Here is a 16435-nt window from a genome sequence, read left to right as displayed (position 1 = left end):
TTAGCATCTATCGAAAACCTACAAACACCGGTATGCTTCTACATTATAATAGCTATCACCCGTTCACCTACAAAAGATTGATTATCTTTATTCAATTTCTAAATGCCTATAAATATTCAATGACGGAATCTACTTTGGGCTCAGAAATACAAATATTAAATAGCAGGTTCTTAAACAGGGGTTATCCCCTTGCCACAATATAAACCGAATTAGGATACAGGCTAAGGATAGGATACAAAATACTACACCAACCAACAATATTAATATCAAAAAATACTTTATTTCTGTCCCATATGTTGAACAGTGTCACAAACAACTTAATAGATTCTTTAAAGATACCGAATTTAAAATTGTGGCCAGGCCAATACAAAAATCACACACTATACTGAACAATCGCTCGGTTCTTTCCGCGCTCACAACACAAATTAATGATCTGGTATGCAACATTTCTTGCGGTGATTGCGACTCCTCTTACTAAGGTTCGACGTGATTTTCTCTGAATATTCATGTAACTCAACACGAAGCCTCAGTTCGTGATTCTCGTTCAGCAGCATCAGAATTAGCCTTTCATGCCATTATCGAAAAACATACTTTTTTATTTAACGAGGCCAAAATACTTAATGTTCAACGTAATTATACGCGAGCGACTATTAATTTCAGAAACCGTAGAAATTAAATTACACGAGAATTCTGTTAATGTTCGGCGGCCATATTTGATCGCCGATGCGTGGACTTTTACGCGCATGCCGGAAGACAAATAATCACTATTGAAGTTTCAGGTTCAACCCTATTCGGTAATTTTCATTCCTGTGATCACGACATATGGTCGAAAAGCGTTGTCAGCTTCAGGAAGGAAAATCGTTTTGAATATTTTTGTTAGATTCTTTTTAATTTTTAATTGCATTAAATTGATTTTTATTTGTGTTAAATTGGTTCTTAATTATTTATTTTTTACTCTAATGTAAGTTTTCGTTTTTTTTGTTTTAATTTCTGGAGAGTATCATATGGAAGTGTTCTACGTACTATATTGAGGTAAACTCCTCTTATTATTTTACAAATATAAATATCAACATAGAACGTATTGAGTATTACAGCTCTGATTCATACTATCTAATTTAATTTAAATATACATACCTTAAATATGGCAGGAGAAATATGTTTGGCACCTGGTATTTTGAAGTGCTTAACAGGATCCAGCAAAGAATCATCAGTACTGCTATTCAGTTCTGAGTCACCCAGAGTGGTGTTGGCAGGTGATGAAGACGTTGGAAAAGGAGTATGAGAGGGAGAAGGAGATGGAGATGGGGAGTATCCCAAGGGTGGTATGTGAGGGTTTGGTGAAAACCTATCAGGCACTTGCTACAATGATATGGAAAAAATTAGGAATGGGGAGGAGGGCCATGAAGGAAACAATCTGTTAGTTTAAATCAGGCAAAAATAAAGGTAAAGAAGGATGAAAAACAAAATGCAATTGTGTGCATAAGAAACTACGACAATATAAATTCATTCCATCTTTCACTAACTATAAAACAACACTGGCACTATCAGTATTAGGCATGCCAGAAAATAAAAATTTAAAAGATATGAAAAATTTACACAGTGATTAGCAATATAATGTGCATAATAGACCAAAAACAATATGAAACAATATTAAGTAACAGCTTAACATTAATTTTAAGTATCACCCATGAAATGCATAATGTTTACATGCTTAGTATACTACAGTAAATATATCAGGTAGCCAAACTGCAAATACGTACATGCTTTGCACACTAAACTTTCAGAACAACAACCATAATAGTAGTAGCAGCAGCTGTCATGTTGCACCATGCTGACAACTGCTCATAAACTGTACTAAGCACTATACATAATTACAATTTTTTTTTATAGGGAATGGAAATAAGGAAAGAAATTTCTTTTCCTAAGGGGCTATTCGCTAAGAAAATTACATTGAGTTAGAGAGAAAGAGAGAGTGAAGGAAAGGTAATGAAAAAGAAGAAGATTAGTTCAAGAAAAAAAAACAATAACAGCTAACAAAAACTAAACGATAAACACGTTTAAACTGAAATAAATAAAACAAAATATAATGGAACAGATTTTAAAATTTCAGCTTTTATGTTTTTCGTGATTTTAAAATGTTTCTTGCTTTTGATGAAAGTTTCATCCCACAAGAACAGGATTAAATTTTCAATTTTCAAAAAAAAAAAAAAAAAACTGAACACTATTCTTTGTAGGACAGGACTTTCATCAAAACCAATAAATAAAACACATTTGCCACCATCTAAATGTGGAAAAAATCATTCCATATACTGTAAGTTGTTGGAATATTGAAACGACATCCTCAGCATTCCAAAAATTTACACATAATGGTTGAAAATTAAAAGTTTAGAATTCGTTGCCAAAAGCAAATAATTACTTTTATTGTTGGATTGTAAATCAGAACAAATCTTAAAATTTTATAAAAAGTTTATTCATATACATAAACTAATGTCAACAAAGTAAAAAACAAAAAACTGTGTGCCAAGTTTATAAACAAAAGCCAAGCAATACCAAAAAGCATTCAATCAGTGTGCCAATACTGAGTAGTTGTTAATTTCCTGTGCACACGGCACACTGCTTGGGTGCATTCTGAATGCAGTTCTGCATTGTTGCACATCACTCCTAGTGCCATTTTATGCATATATATGCATAAAGGCAGTGAATACGTTAAGCTGTTATGTTTTTTATTACCAAAGTGAAAATAGTCATGAAAGGCTTTCAGTTGTCATAGTGCTCAATTTACCAACAACAACATTTCATCTAGAACTATGGATTATTAATTAGTATTAATAATATCAAATGATGGAAGAAAGCAAGCTTATACAAACATCAGCAAAAAAACAAAACAAAAAAACACACATACTTCCCATATGACACATCCATCCTGTCTGACATTAACTTAGTTCTTCCTTGAATTTATTCAAATTACCCACTTCCACAATACCACAGATGGAAGTTTATTCCAACAATCCACTACCTGCTGCATGAAAACAAATTAACATTCATCTATCCTGAAACCTTCCTCATGAATTTACGTCCCCTTGTGTGTAGTCAGAGCAAGAGGAAGGATGGCATCAGTATTGAGCCTCAATTAGAGTAAACACCTCAATTAGATCTTACTAGTGCCTAGTTTTCAGACATCGCAATTTGTAGAACTAAAGCCTCTCTTGATAAGAGCATTCCTTTCACCACTCACTAATCTCACTGCTCTTCTTTGTACCCATTCCTACAGATAAAGTTCTGGAAGGACGCTTCCAAAGCTTTATAGAATACTTAAGATGTATCCTAACCATTGACTTATATAACAGGATAATCATCTGCATCTCCCTGCTCGCAAAATTTCTGTATAATATTGTCAAACAAAAAACTGTGTCAAGTTTATAAACAAAAGCCAAGCAATACCGAAAAGATCTTACTTTTACTACCTTCCTCCCTAAGCTTTCTTGAGAAAATTCATTTGTAATTTTAAGTTTTCAAAAAATTTTTCCGCTTTGAGCAATTAATATAATTTCAAATAAAATAACCCTAACATTAACCCTCACATTGGCTGCTAGTACAGCTGATAGGCCTATGAGCTGTACTAGCAGCCAATGTGCATTGCTCAGAGAACTTCATTGTAATGAAGTGCAAAGTGTAGTAACCAACTTTTCTAGAAATTGCAGTAAAACTGCAGCCATTATAAATCCACTGCAGGATGGAAGCCTCCTCAATGATTCATGTTGACGGAAATGGACCATAATCTGTCACGCTGGTCCAGTGCGGGGGTTGGCAGAGCGACCATATTTAGCAGTCAGGGGCTTGAACCCTGGTCTACTTAAAGAGCGAGTGAAATTACAGTAGTATACCCTAATTACTGTTACGACTATTCCACCAACTTTTGTTTCATTCACAAGCTTAGACATTAAGCCTGATAGGCCTTCACATCAATATAATTAGTAAATATAGAAAACAACACTAGGCCCAGCACCGAATCCTAAGGAAGAGCAGTGCCCATTGAAAACCACTCTTTTATCATCTCCCAGTCAACTATTCCTTTATCCATAGCAGCCTAATGCCACACTCAGCGGTGAAACTAGAAAAAGTGGGCCCAATGTAAAATTTAGTGTGGGGCCCCCGTGAAAATATTTGTTTTGGTAAAAATAAAAAGTAACAATGTAGCAGTAAACATGATACTCAGAAATATTATAGGTGCAATATTAATACTATACTCAATAATAATGAACCCCAAAAATGGGGCCCTATTTGACTTTGGCCCTTGCAATCACAAATCCTTAAAAACTGCCTTGGAAGCAGTAGCTATGCTAATACCATTTCACCTCTATTCACTGCAGTTTCGCGTGTGCTGTGCAGCTAGATAACAATAAACATAACTAAAAAAATTACAATTTTACTCAATTAAATTTTTTTATGTTTCGGGCAGGTGGGCAGTGGTTGTGGGCTCCAATGCACCAAATTGACTGCATTGGCACAGTTATGCCACACTGTTCCAATTTGTAATTTGTGAAAAGCTTTTCTAAAATCTAAGTATATGATGTTAAAATTATTTCTTGCATCCAGTTCCTTTGTTACTGCATTATAGCATCCGATGAAATTGGTCAGAGAAGATCGCCCCTAAAAAAAGTCCATGCTGTAGCTGCAATATAATTACATTTCTGTCCAGATGGTACTGAATTACTTCTTCAACCAGCAATTCCTTATTTTCTCCCAAAGAAGTCCAGCTTACAGATCTGTAATTGCTCATGTCACTCTTTGATCCCTTCTTCATGAATTGGGGATACATTTGCACATCTTCAGTATATAAAGATCTCCTTTTAATCAAAGGATGTTCTTATATTTATGATTAAAGGAATGCTTCCTCTTTCTCTGACTCCCTTAATATAACTGGATAGATCCCATCACTCCAGGTGCCTTTTTTTGTTTTGCTCCAACAATTTCTCTTCCACTTTCTTCTCAGTTATCACAAAGCCATTTAGCTCCCTGTTAGAATTTGATACACTTCTGGCACATACATCACAAAAAAAAATATTTGTGAACACAGATGCAAAATGTCTATTCAGCAACCTGAACAGGATCATTAATGTTAAGCCATTCATACCTAGCAGACTAATGTGATTTATCCTTTTCTTCTAGAGTTAACACATAAAGAAATCTTTACTGCTTTGCTTTTATTCACATATTTTTCAGAGACTTCTTGTGATCTGTCTCAGCTTGCCTAACCTCCTTGACTTGATTGCAGACTAGTTTATATATACTGCAGGCTTCTGTATCACCTGATAATTTATATGCATCTCACATATTACATGTATTTTTATTCTCTGCCACAAGTCTCACAAGTTCATTTGATATCTATTTAGGCCTAAGCCTTGAATATCTCTTAGTTGGTATAAAAACCATAGTAGCTTATATGACTATCACAGAATTTACTATGGTTTATCCGGAATGCTTCCCTTTTAGAATTTTGTTGGTATCATCATCAGTTGTTCCCACTGAATAAGTTTTAAAAATTTCTGAGTCTTCTAAGTCACCTTTATGAAAACAAGTCCTTTCCTTTGCTCCTGACAGTAGTTACATCTTTAAGTAAATTCCACATCGACACACTGTGATCATTATCATCTAGTGGATATTTAGGTAATCTATCATTATATGGATATTCTGTCATGAAGGTCATCATACTAGTCACAGGATATCTAGAAAACTGATATGCTGCATTGATAGTCAATGGCCTATAGCTTTCTTTGATGATACACATGAAGATACATAAATTTAAACTGGAAAAGGGTGGTTACAATAGTCAACTATGCATAATTAAGGCCGTTCTGTGGTGTGTTTTCTTCATGTGGGTATGCTGATAAAATGGAGTATAAAGATCTTCCTCTTTTTTATTATCACAAAATAATTTTTCTTCAAATCATACTTGCTACGAATAACAGGTTTTAAAGAACATACTGCAAAATTTGTGGTTTTAATGTAAATTTTGAATGACCTTCACATAGTATCTCAAAAATATGGGGGAGGACAGGCAAATTTTTCATGTTGGGGAGAAAATTTGGGCCGAATAAAAGACATGAAAGGAGTTATGGAATCATAAGAAAGGTGGGCTTGTGTTTTTGTGATTTCAAGTCGTTCATTCTACAAACATTTTCATAAAATGTCCACTCACTTTGAAAACAAATGTGTTAGAATTGGTAATCTTATTCAGCTTTGATGCAATCTGAAATTATATATTTAGGTTGTACTAAAACTGAATTTTCGTATCAATCGAAAAAAATTGTTTGACTTTATTTGAGTTATTCGATTTTATCTGAGTTTTGGGATTCAATTCTAACAATGTTTAAGCAATTTGTTCTTCATCTACTCCATCCAGAGAGCTGAAACCTACTGATAGCTGTTTTTCAAAATGTTTTCTTTGAATTCTCTTTTCAACTTCCAGAAATGTCTGTTAATTATTGCAAAAATTAGGAAAAATTCATGATTAAGTTAAACCTAATTATATGCACATTTTGACTGGCATATATCATGTACTGTTATTGATAATACTGGCCAGCAAAAAAAAAAAAATATATATATATATATTTTTTTTTTTTGCTGGCCAGTATTACCCTGTTAAAATTCTGGTTGATTATTGTAGATTTGACCTTGCTGAATTAAAATTTGGTAACCATACTGTTGTAACACCCACTAATTTTAAGGGAGAAGGGATTAAAGTCAAAAACTAAGTTTCTAGAAAAAGAAAAAAAAAGATTTCATATAATTTAAGATGTTACATACAAGTACTAAATATTGAACAATGTGTCTATTAACTTTACTCTATTTACAAAAATATTTATCTCGTAACAAAATTTCCTTTTATAATCGTCCACTGGTGTCTCTCATATGAAATTCTAAGAGTAGTCTGGTAACATAATTGGACTAATTTTCCTGGTATCTTTTTTCCATTTTAGAAATATCTTGGTGAAACCTTTCACAGTGTTCAATTGGAGACCGCTCCCACGTTTTCAGGAAAAAAGTCTAAATGGGAATGTAGGAAATGAAATTTTAGCGACATGTTGGATCCCAACTCAAAATTAGCTCATCCACAATTTCACAATAACTTTGTGATTTCTCATTGCCTAAAACATTTTGGCACATATTTTTGAATGCCTTCCAGGCTCTTATTTCTATAGCATTTAATTTTTTAGTGAATTCCTCATCCTGGAATAGCAGTTTCATTTGAGGACTCACAAAAATTCCATCTTTTATTTTGGCCTTGGTGATTCGAGGAAACTTTTGCCTTGAACAGGAAAGTCCTTTTTTGTCCATCGCTTTCACAAATGTTTTTATCAAACCTAGCTTGAAGTGCAATGGAGGTAAATAGATTTTTGACTTATCTGCCAAAGCAGGATGTGTTGCATTTTTCTGGTCTGATCTATTTTCTGAATGGTCTGGCCATTTTTTTACACTGTAATGGTAACCCTTCACTTGGCTGTCCCATTCGCATAAAACGCAGCAGTATTTAGAGTATCCACCTTGCAACCCTGTCAAGCAAAGCTACTACTTTTAGGTTGGCATAGATATTTCATGTGAACTATATTCCATTTGTATCCTTGATAGCATATTTTTTGCAAAGAACCTACAGGTTCTTTTGTTCTTTCATGTGAACAAGGGCCAATGGTACAGATGGATACTTATTTCCATTATGGAGTAAACGTGCTTTCAAAACTGACCATGGATGAATCAATGGAAGCCTCTATTGCTTGGGGAGATGCTCCAGATGTAACTCTTTCATTAATTCCTGATATTGTTACAATAAACCAAAGCACTATCCATGGAGTAATAGGTCGTTATGTTAGATTGTCTGTTCCTATAAAAAGACACTTTGACACTCTTTTCAAGAATGCCACTGAAGCCATGATCCTAGTAACTGTGCCATGGTTTTTGAGAGGTCCAAATCTGACAAATTCATCCAATTTTGCCAGAGTGATTAGATGCTGTTTTGCAGTATCAAGAGTTTAAAAGTATGGATCTGTACTTGTTCTGAGTTCTGCATTCTTTGAAGACTGCTTTCCTGATTCTGAATCAGAGTCAAGTCCAAAGGTTTCTGATGGCATTGTATCATTAAGAGGAACCAACCTTAGAGCAGAAGGTATGGGATACTCTATTTTATGTGGTCTTGAGGTTCCCACCATATAACCGGAACAGCAAAAGGCATCGATTTATGACTACCTGTTAATGTTCCTGAACACAAGCTACAGGAAATCTTTGGAGCCCATACGCTACCTTGATTTCCAACTTACATCCAAAAAATAGAGTTTATAGGCTTTTCTCACAAGTTGTGACAGTGGCTTCCGCTGCAATTTTAATACTACTTCTCTGCAAATGCAGCAAAAGCTATCAGGCTTATTTCAGCAAGAATGCAACATATTTCATGTATGGTTAAGGTACACACACACACACATAAAGCACATTAAGAAATTGTAGATTTTTATTTCTAATTCACAGTTAACTATACAAGTTAACTATACAAGAACACTAAGTCTTAATTCTTTATACATCAATGTCAGAAGTGTCATAAATAAAATGAGTGAATTCACACTGCTGGTTAGGACAAGTAACGCTGACATAATAAGGCTTATGGATACGTGGCACCACCACCACCACGATATGGGGATGATGAGTTTCAGAATGCTATGTACACTGAGACAGAAATCATGGGATACCTAGATAGTTAAGGGTAGGCCCACCTTTTGGCTGGATAAGGGGAGTCACACAGCAAGGCATTGAATCCACTACTTCACTAAAGTGTTCCACAGGTACTTTCATCCATGCTTGCTGCAACTCTGTCCATAATTCCGTCGCATTCCTAGGTAGAGGACCCGAAGCTCGAACAGACCTTTCCACAGCATCCCAAAGATTCTCAACAGGGTTCATGTCTGGTGAACAAGGCGGCCATTTCATGGTGGTAAAATCATCGATTCATACGTTGGCATTCGAGGTGAGCGGACGCGCTTAGACAGGGCTCCTCAGTTAAGTGGTTTACTTTTGGATAGTGCTTTTAAATATTTGATTTATTTAGATATTGTTGGATTATTTTGTTATAGGTTTTCCTGTAACTGTTTGATTTTAATAATATTATAGATATAATTTTTTAAAGTTACTTTCATTGATATTTATTTAATTTTATAATGGTAGTTACGAGATCTGCCTTAAACACGTCACAGGGTATCGTGACTCACACGGAAATAGCAGATGGCGATTTACGGGTGAGTCATGATTTAATCCGTTGTGGAACCTGTGGTTGGTTTTCCAGGGTCGACCTGGTGACTAATCCTACCTCACCTGGGGATTCTTTTCTTTGTGATCGATGTAAGGAGTGCACCGATCTTAAATTTCAATTTGGTGCACTGATGGAACAATTTGAGTCCCTGAAAAAAACGAGTGCTTGCCCTCAAAAATAATGCATCTGGGAGCTCATCAGGGACTCAAATCTCCAGCAATCTACCAAGTGATGCACACCCGATTCGAGCCTCAAAACAGAAAAACCAAGAGCAAACTATTCTGGTTAAAAAGGACATTGTTTTATTAGGAGACTCCATTGTCAGGGAAACGGGGAATATTTTTTGTAATAAAGATAGGTGGAGCAGAACCAGGGTATGTCTGCCGGGAGCAACTATTGATGATGTCACCAACAGATTGTCAGATTTTAAAGGGGGTAAAGAAAATATTATTATTCATGTGGGGACAAACGATATTAAACTTACACAATCTGACGATTTGTTGGAAAAATACAGGACCATGCTGAGGAAATGTCGCGAGCTAGGCCATAATGTCTATGTGTCTGCAATTCTGCCCTGACACGATAGGAGGGATTATATGTTAAGAGCCTTGTGGATTAACTCAAGACTTGAAGGAATCTGCAAGGCTTTAGGGGGTAAATTTATATAAGCATGGCCCACACTTGTAGGTAGAAGGAATTTGTTTTGTAGAGACGGGATACACTTAAACAAAGGTGGTGCAAAAGTTTTTGCCAGTATTATTGAGGATACCTTAAAGGTTCAGGGAAACTGCTAGTTAGGGGGGATGTGGGTAATACTGACACACAATTATCTGATAATATTGGTCAATGTAACTCTTGCACATACCTTAAGAGTTCTTATCTGTTACCCCAACTGGACGTATTATCTAGATGTTCTGGGGGCAAAGAGGTTTCACGTGAGCGGGTGGGTAGCTAATATCAGGGAAGAGAGCCTAAAAAACTTTAAGGGTTGTGTTAGGGTTGTTAAATATACAAGAACAGTAAATCTTAATTGTTTATACAGTAACGTTACAAGTGTCGTCAATAAAATGAGCGAATTCGAACTGCTGGTTAAAACAAGTAACGCGGACATAATAGGGCTTACATAGACGTGGTGCCACCCGGAAATTGAGGATGATGAGTTTCAGTACGGCTTGTATAATGTATTTAGGAAGGATAGAGTAGATAGAAGGGGTGGTGGGGTAATGCTTCTTATCAGAAGCAGCCTGAGTGCGACGATAGCTTTCCCGGATTCAGACATTTCACATGCTAGTATAGAGTCTGTATGGTGTGAGATAGTTGGAAACAAAGGTATAATGCGAGTAGGAGTAATCTACAGACCAGGTGATTGTGAAGATTATGACAAAAGGAATGGGCAAGTAAGCGTCAATGCCTTATTATGGGTGATTTCAATTTGCCTCTAATTGATTGGAGTAAATGGGAAGGAAACTCGACATGGGGAACAAAATTTTTAAATCAACTAGATGACTGTTATTTGTATCAACATGTCAGGGAAAGTACTAGAGAAAAGAATATCCTATCACACATGAATCAGATGACATAACAGGGCTGACAGTAGAGGAACCAGTAGCAGGAAGTGATCACGGAGTTCTACGGTGGATGATGACGAGAGAGGTAGCAGAAGTAAAAGGCAAAGGAATGGGTTATAATTTATAATTTCAGAAAAGGAAATTATAATGCCTTAAGGTGCTACATGGCCTCTATTAACTGGGTAGATATCGCGCTGAGAATGAATACAATTGAACTGTGGTACGCTTTTAAAACATTAATCACAGATGCCTTGAATGCGTATATACCATTAAAAAAATACTCCACGAGAAGGGTTCCAAGTTGGATGAATAGTGAAGTTGCCACATTACTTGAGCAGAAAAAGGTGGCATGGAAAGGTTACAGAGCAATAAAAAATACTGAAGCCTATAACAGCTACAAGGTGATCTGTAACAGAGCCACAGAAAAGGTTCGACAGGCAAAGGCAGTTTATGTGAAATCACTAGCAAACGGAGCAAAGATGGGTGATAAAGAATTCTTCACATATATAAATGCCAAGAAGAGCAGGACAAACCAGATCGGACCTTTACGTAAGGGAAAGGGGATAGTAATAAATACACCAGCTGCCGTTGCAGATGAACTCAACAGTTATTTTGCATCGATGACAAATGAAAAGCCTTTTGTGGCAATGGGAAATTGTGGGAGCGAAGTTCAAAAATATGTAATTAATGATATTGAAATTTCGCAAGATTATTTAATGAAAAAACTTTCGAGCCTACAGACCAGTAAGGCTCCTGGAGTTGATGGAATATACCCTATAATCTTAAGAGAGGCGGCAAGCGAGTGCATTGAACCATTGAGGCTAATTATGCGAGCATCACTAGACTCTGGGGAGATTCCCTTGGATTGGAAAAGTGCAAATGTATCTCCCATACATAAGGGTGGCTCTAAAAGTGAAGTTGGAAATTATCGACCTGTCAGTCTGACTGCAGTAGTAGGGAAAATCATGGAGGCAATGATCAAGGGTGGAATTCAGGATCATTTGGATCGAATTGAAATTCTCAAGGATACTCAGCATGGTTTTGTAAAGGGAAAATCATGTTTAACAAATCTGGTTCGCTATTTCGAAAGGGTCACTCATGGGCTGGATTTAGGGAATAATTTCGACATTGTTTATTTAGATTTCAGCAAAGCTTTTGACTCAGTCCCACATGAGCGGTTGCTTTATAAGCTGGAACAGGTTGGAATCACTGGGAAAATCCTTAGATGGATAGAAGGATGGCTTCAGGGCAGGAGGCAGAGGGTTGTGATAAATGGCTATTCCTCAGATTGGGTTGATGTAAGAAGTGGGGTTCCCCAAGGATCAGTATTAGGACCACTGTTGTTTTTAATTTTCATAAACGACATTGATGAAGGGATAGAGGGTGTGATGTCTAAATTTGCAAATGACATTAAAATTGGTAGAGTAGTTAATGATCACTGTCAAGCTGAGCTTCTTCAGAGAGACCTAGATAGACTTCAGGAATGGTCAGAAAAATGGCAGCTGTGCTTTAATCCAACAAAGTGTAAGGTATTACACCTGGGAAACAGTAATCCCAAAAAAACTTATTCACTTGGTGGAGTTCAACTAAACCCAGTACTGGAGGAAAGGGACTTGGGTGTTACGATACGGTCAGACATGAAATTCTCTGAGCATTGTAAACAGGTTGCAAGGAAGGCCCATGGTGTCCTATCGATGATCTATCGAACTTTTGCAAGTAGAGATAGGGACGTGATAATCCCATTATATAAGGCTTATGTTAGACCACACTTGGAATACTGTGTTCAAGTATGGAGACCGCTTAACGAAAGACATCGAGCTTCTTGAAAGGGTGCAAAGAAGGGTAACTCGCCTGGTGAGATCGGCAAAAGGGCGTCCTTATGAAGAAAGACTTCGAATATGTGGGTTGCAGAGTTTGGAAACTAGACACCTTAGAGGAGATTTAATTGAGGTGTTTAAGGCTCTGAGAGGCATCAGTAAAATGAATGAGGACAAAATTTTCAAGATTATAAATGATGCTAGAACTAGGGGACATAAATTCAAGTTACGGGGGGAAATGTTTAGATTGGACTGCAGGAAGTTTTATTTTAGCCAGCGAGATAAATTACTGGAATAAGTTGCCTTCATGGGTGGTAGAGGCCGACAGTTTGGGGAAATTCAAAGGTCATCTGGATAGTACTTTCGGGTAAGGGAAGCGCATAGGATGATAGGTTTAATTTCCTTTTTATTTATATTTTATTTTATTTATATATATATTTTTTATTTATTAATTATTATTATTTAGTTATTTATTTATTTATTTTTTGTTTTTATTATTGTTTTGTTCGGATTTTTTTTTTTTTTTTGGCTGGTGCAGCATAAGCCACAGGCTTTCTTGCACCATGCGGCCGTTACTAATACTAATACTAAATCTGCAGAATGCTCTTTGAACCATGTTCCAGTCATCGCGGCTTTGTGGGGAGGTGCACTGCCTTACTGGAAGAGTCCATTGCCCTGAAGGTGCACAATGACCATGAAGGGATGCAAATGGTCTGCAAGGATGGACACGTAACCTCGTCTGTTCAGGGAAGTGTCTAGACGTACCAGAGGTCCCAACATGTGCCAGTTGAACACATCCCAGACCATTACTGACTGTCCATCCACCTGCCTGAACAGTTCCTTGCTGACATGATGGGTGCCTAGCTTTGTACGGTTTCTGCCAGATATGCGCCCTCCTGTCCACTTGAAATAACATCAAGAAAACGGGACTCATCAGACCACGAGATCCATCTTCAATCATTCAAGGTCCAGTGCTGCTGTTCTTTCACCCAGTTGAGGCATAGAGCCCTGTGTCATGGTGTTAGCAATGGGAATCTGGTGGGTCAGCAGCTCCCATAATAATTGTGCCTAATGATCGTCTGATGGTCACATTTCTGGCACCTCCCTGGTTGACAGCAGTGATTTGTGCCACTGTCGCTCTCCGGTTGGGCAAAACAATGTGAGACAGACGTCTATGGCCACGTTCATCCACCACCTTTCTCTGCCCACACCGTTGTCCACGATGAAATGTTATTCTGGAAATGGCATATTCCCGATGCACTCTTGATATTGTTGAACGGGAATAGTGCAATTTCTGTATTATCTCCACGAAATAGTGACCCATGCATCAGGCGCCCACTATCATTCCTCTTTCAAAGTTGGTTAACTCATGATGTTTATCCATACTGACATTGAATTACCATTTGTGTGAAAGCAGTGAACCTATATTGCGTGAAATTACCTATATTGCCTATACAGTGAACCTACATTGCGTGAAACCTATATTTGTGTGAAAGACCTGCCAAGCAGTGGTTTGTCCACTGATGAGAGGGGTGAGAGTGGTGAGAGTGTCGCGTTTCCCAGGAACCAGGTATCCCACAAATTCTGTCCTTTCAGTATACAATGTATTTAGGAAGGATAGGGCAGATAGAAAGGGATGGTGTGGTAATGCTTCTTATCAAAAGTAATCGGAGGGTGAAAGATTTCCTGCATTCAGACATTTTGCATGATAGTACAGAATCTGTATGGTGTGAGATAGTTGGAAGCAAAGGTATAATGAGAGTGGGAGTAATCTACAGGCCAGGTTATTGTAAAGATTATGATCAGAGCCACTACATGCAAATGGAATAGGCAAGTAAGCGTGATTGGGTGATTTTAATTTGCCTCTAATTGATTGGAGCAAATGGAAAGGAAACTCGACATGAGGGAGAAAATTTTTTAATCAACTAGACAATTGTTATTTGTATCAACATGGCAGGAAAAGTACCAGATACAGAATATTCAAGACCTGACCATCACCCATGAACCAGAAGACATAATAGGGCTGACAGTACAGAAACCAGTAGCAGGAAGTGATCAATTAAGACTGAACAATGAAGAGAGAGAGAGAGAGAGAGAGAGAGAGAGAGAGAGAGAGAGGTAGCAGTAGTTAAAGGCAAAGGCATAGGTTACAATTTTAAAAAAGGAACTTACGAGAGCTTAAGGTGAAACATGGCATTTATTAACTGGGTAGATATTTCACAGTCGGCGAATACAATTGAATTATGGTATACCTTTAAAATATTAATCACAGAACTTTGAATGCATATATACCAGGAGTGGCCTACTTAATTTGTGATGTGATCTACTTTTTTTTCTTCAAAATGTGTCACGATCTACCATCTCAAAAATTATATTGCACAAGGTGCACAAATCGATGGATGACTGTATATTTAAAATTCATCGTGATCGACCGAAATTAAATCCATGATCGACTGGTTGGCCACCCCTGATATATACCATTAAAAAAAAATACTCCATGAGGAGGATTCCAATTTGAATAAATAACAAAGCTGCCAGATTACTTCAGAAAAAAAAAGATGGCATGGGAAAGTTACACAGTAATAAAAAGTACTGAAACCTATAACAGCTACAAATTGATCTGTAATAGTGCCACAGAAAAGGTTAGGATGGCAAAGAGTTGTTTGTTATTTGGTTTTTAGGAGCATTAGCAGCTAAGGCCATATTGCTCTGGAAATATGCGGTGGTCACATCCTGACCTTTCCACATCCTCCGTATTTGATGGTGACGGGCTCGAACCATGGTCTAATCAAGAAGCATGTGCTACGCACTGCTGCTCCTTCCCACCTGGCTACGGAGGCGCCACAAAGAGTTGGGATAAGGAATTCTTCACATATATAAATGCAAAGAAGAGAAGGACAAATCAGATCGGACTCTTTATTTTATGGACTTGGAATAGTATTAGATACAACAGATGATCTCAACAATTACTTTGCATCGATGTTTACAGAAGAAAAACTCTTTATGTCAAAGAGAAATTAAGAGAGTGAAGTTGAAAAATATGTAAATAATTATACTGAAATTATTTAATGAAAAACTTTGAGCCTACAGACGAGTAAGGTCCTGGGGTTGAGTGCATATACCCTATAATTTTAAGGAACGCAGCAAGTGAGTGTATTGAACCATTAAGGCTAATTATCATAGCATCACTGGACTCGGGAGTGATTCAGCTGGATTGGAAAAGTGCCAATGTATCTCCAATGCATAAAGCGGTTCTAAGAGTGCAGTGGGCTGAACGTTCAGTCTAACTTCAGTAGTAGGGAAAATCATGGGGGCAATGTTCAAGGGTGGAATTCAGGATCATTTAGATAGAAATGGAATTCTGAAGGATACACAGAATGGTTTTGTAAAGGAAAAATCATGTTGTTTAACAAATTTGGTAAGATATTTTGACAGGGTCGCTCATGAGCAGGATTTGGGGAATAAATTTGACATTTTTTATTTAGATTTCAGAAAAGTGTTTGACTCAGTCCCATATGAGCAGTTACTTTATAACAGCATCATCATCGGCCATTTTCAATCCACTGCAGGATGAAGGCCTCTCCAGTAACTTTGCAGTTCCTTCTGTTTTGAGCACTGGCCATCCATTTACTACCCACAAACTCATGAAATTCATCTATCCATCTCCGCTGTTGTCTTCCAGGTTTTCTTCTAGCTCCTCTTGGGTACTATTCTGTTATTTTCTTAGTCCATCTGTTATCATGTCTTCGAGCTATGTG

General features: G+C 37.1%; 1 protein-coding gene across 7 annotated transcripts in view; it reads right to left on the bottom strand.

Annotated features, from left to right (window-relative positions):
* The window catches only part of scrib (scribble planar cell polarity protein), a 1177936-nt gene that overhangs the window by 269182 nt on the left and 892319 nt on the right, over positions 1–16435 (bottom strand). For 5 of the 7 annotated variants that reach the window (XM_090386364.1, XM_090386369.1, XM_090386366.1 and 2 more), the window contains one exon: positions 1135–1359. The exons of 1 other annotated variant lie outside the window; for it this stretch is intronic. In XM_090386364.1, coding sequence (XP_090242490.1) covers positions 1135–1359 — 225 coding nt within the window. Of the gene's footprint in view, positions 1–1134; positions 1360–1741; positions 1937–16435 lie in introns of those variants that run through there. One more of the 7 variants, XM_090386371.1, reaches the window with a different exon arrangement.

Source organism: Mastigoproctus giganteus, chromosome 12 (genome assembly GCF_048544385.1).
Source record: "Mastigoproctus giganteus isolate SK-2022 chromosome 12, ASM4854438v1, whole genome shotgun sequence".
NCBI classification, from domain to species: Eukaryota; Metazoa; Arthropoda; class Arachnida; order Uropygi; family Thelyphonidae; genus Mastigoproctus; species Mastigoproctus giganteus.
Note: the sequence above shows the minus strand (reverse complement) of the source record. Positions and strands in the feature narration are given on the sequence as shown.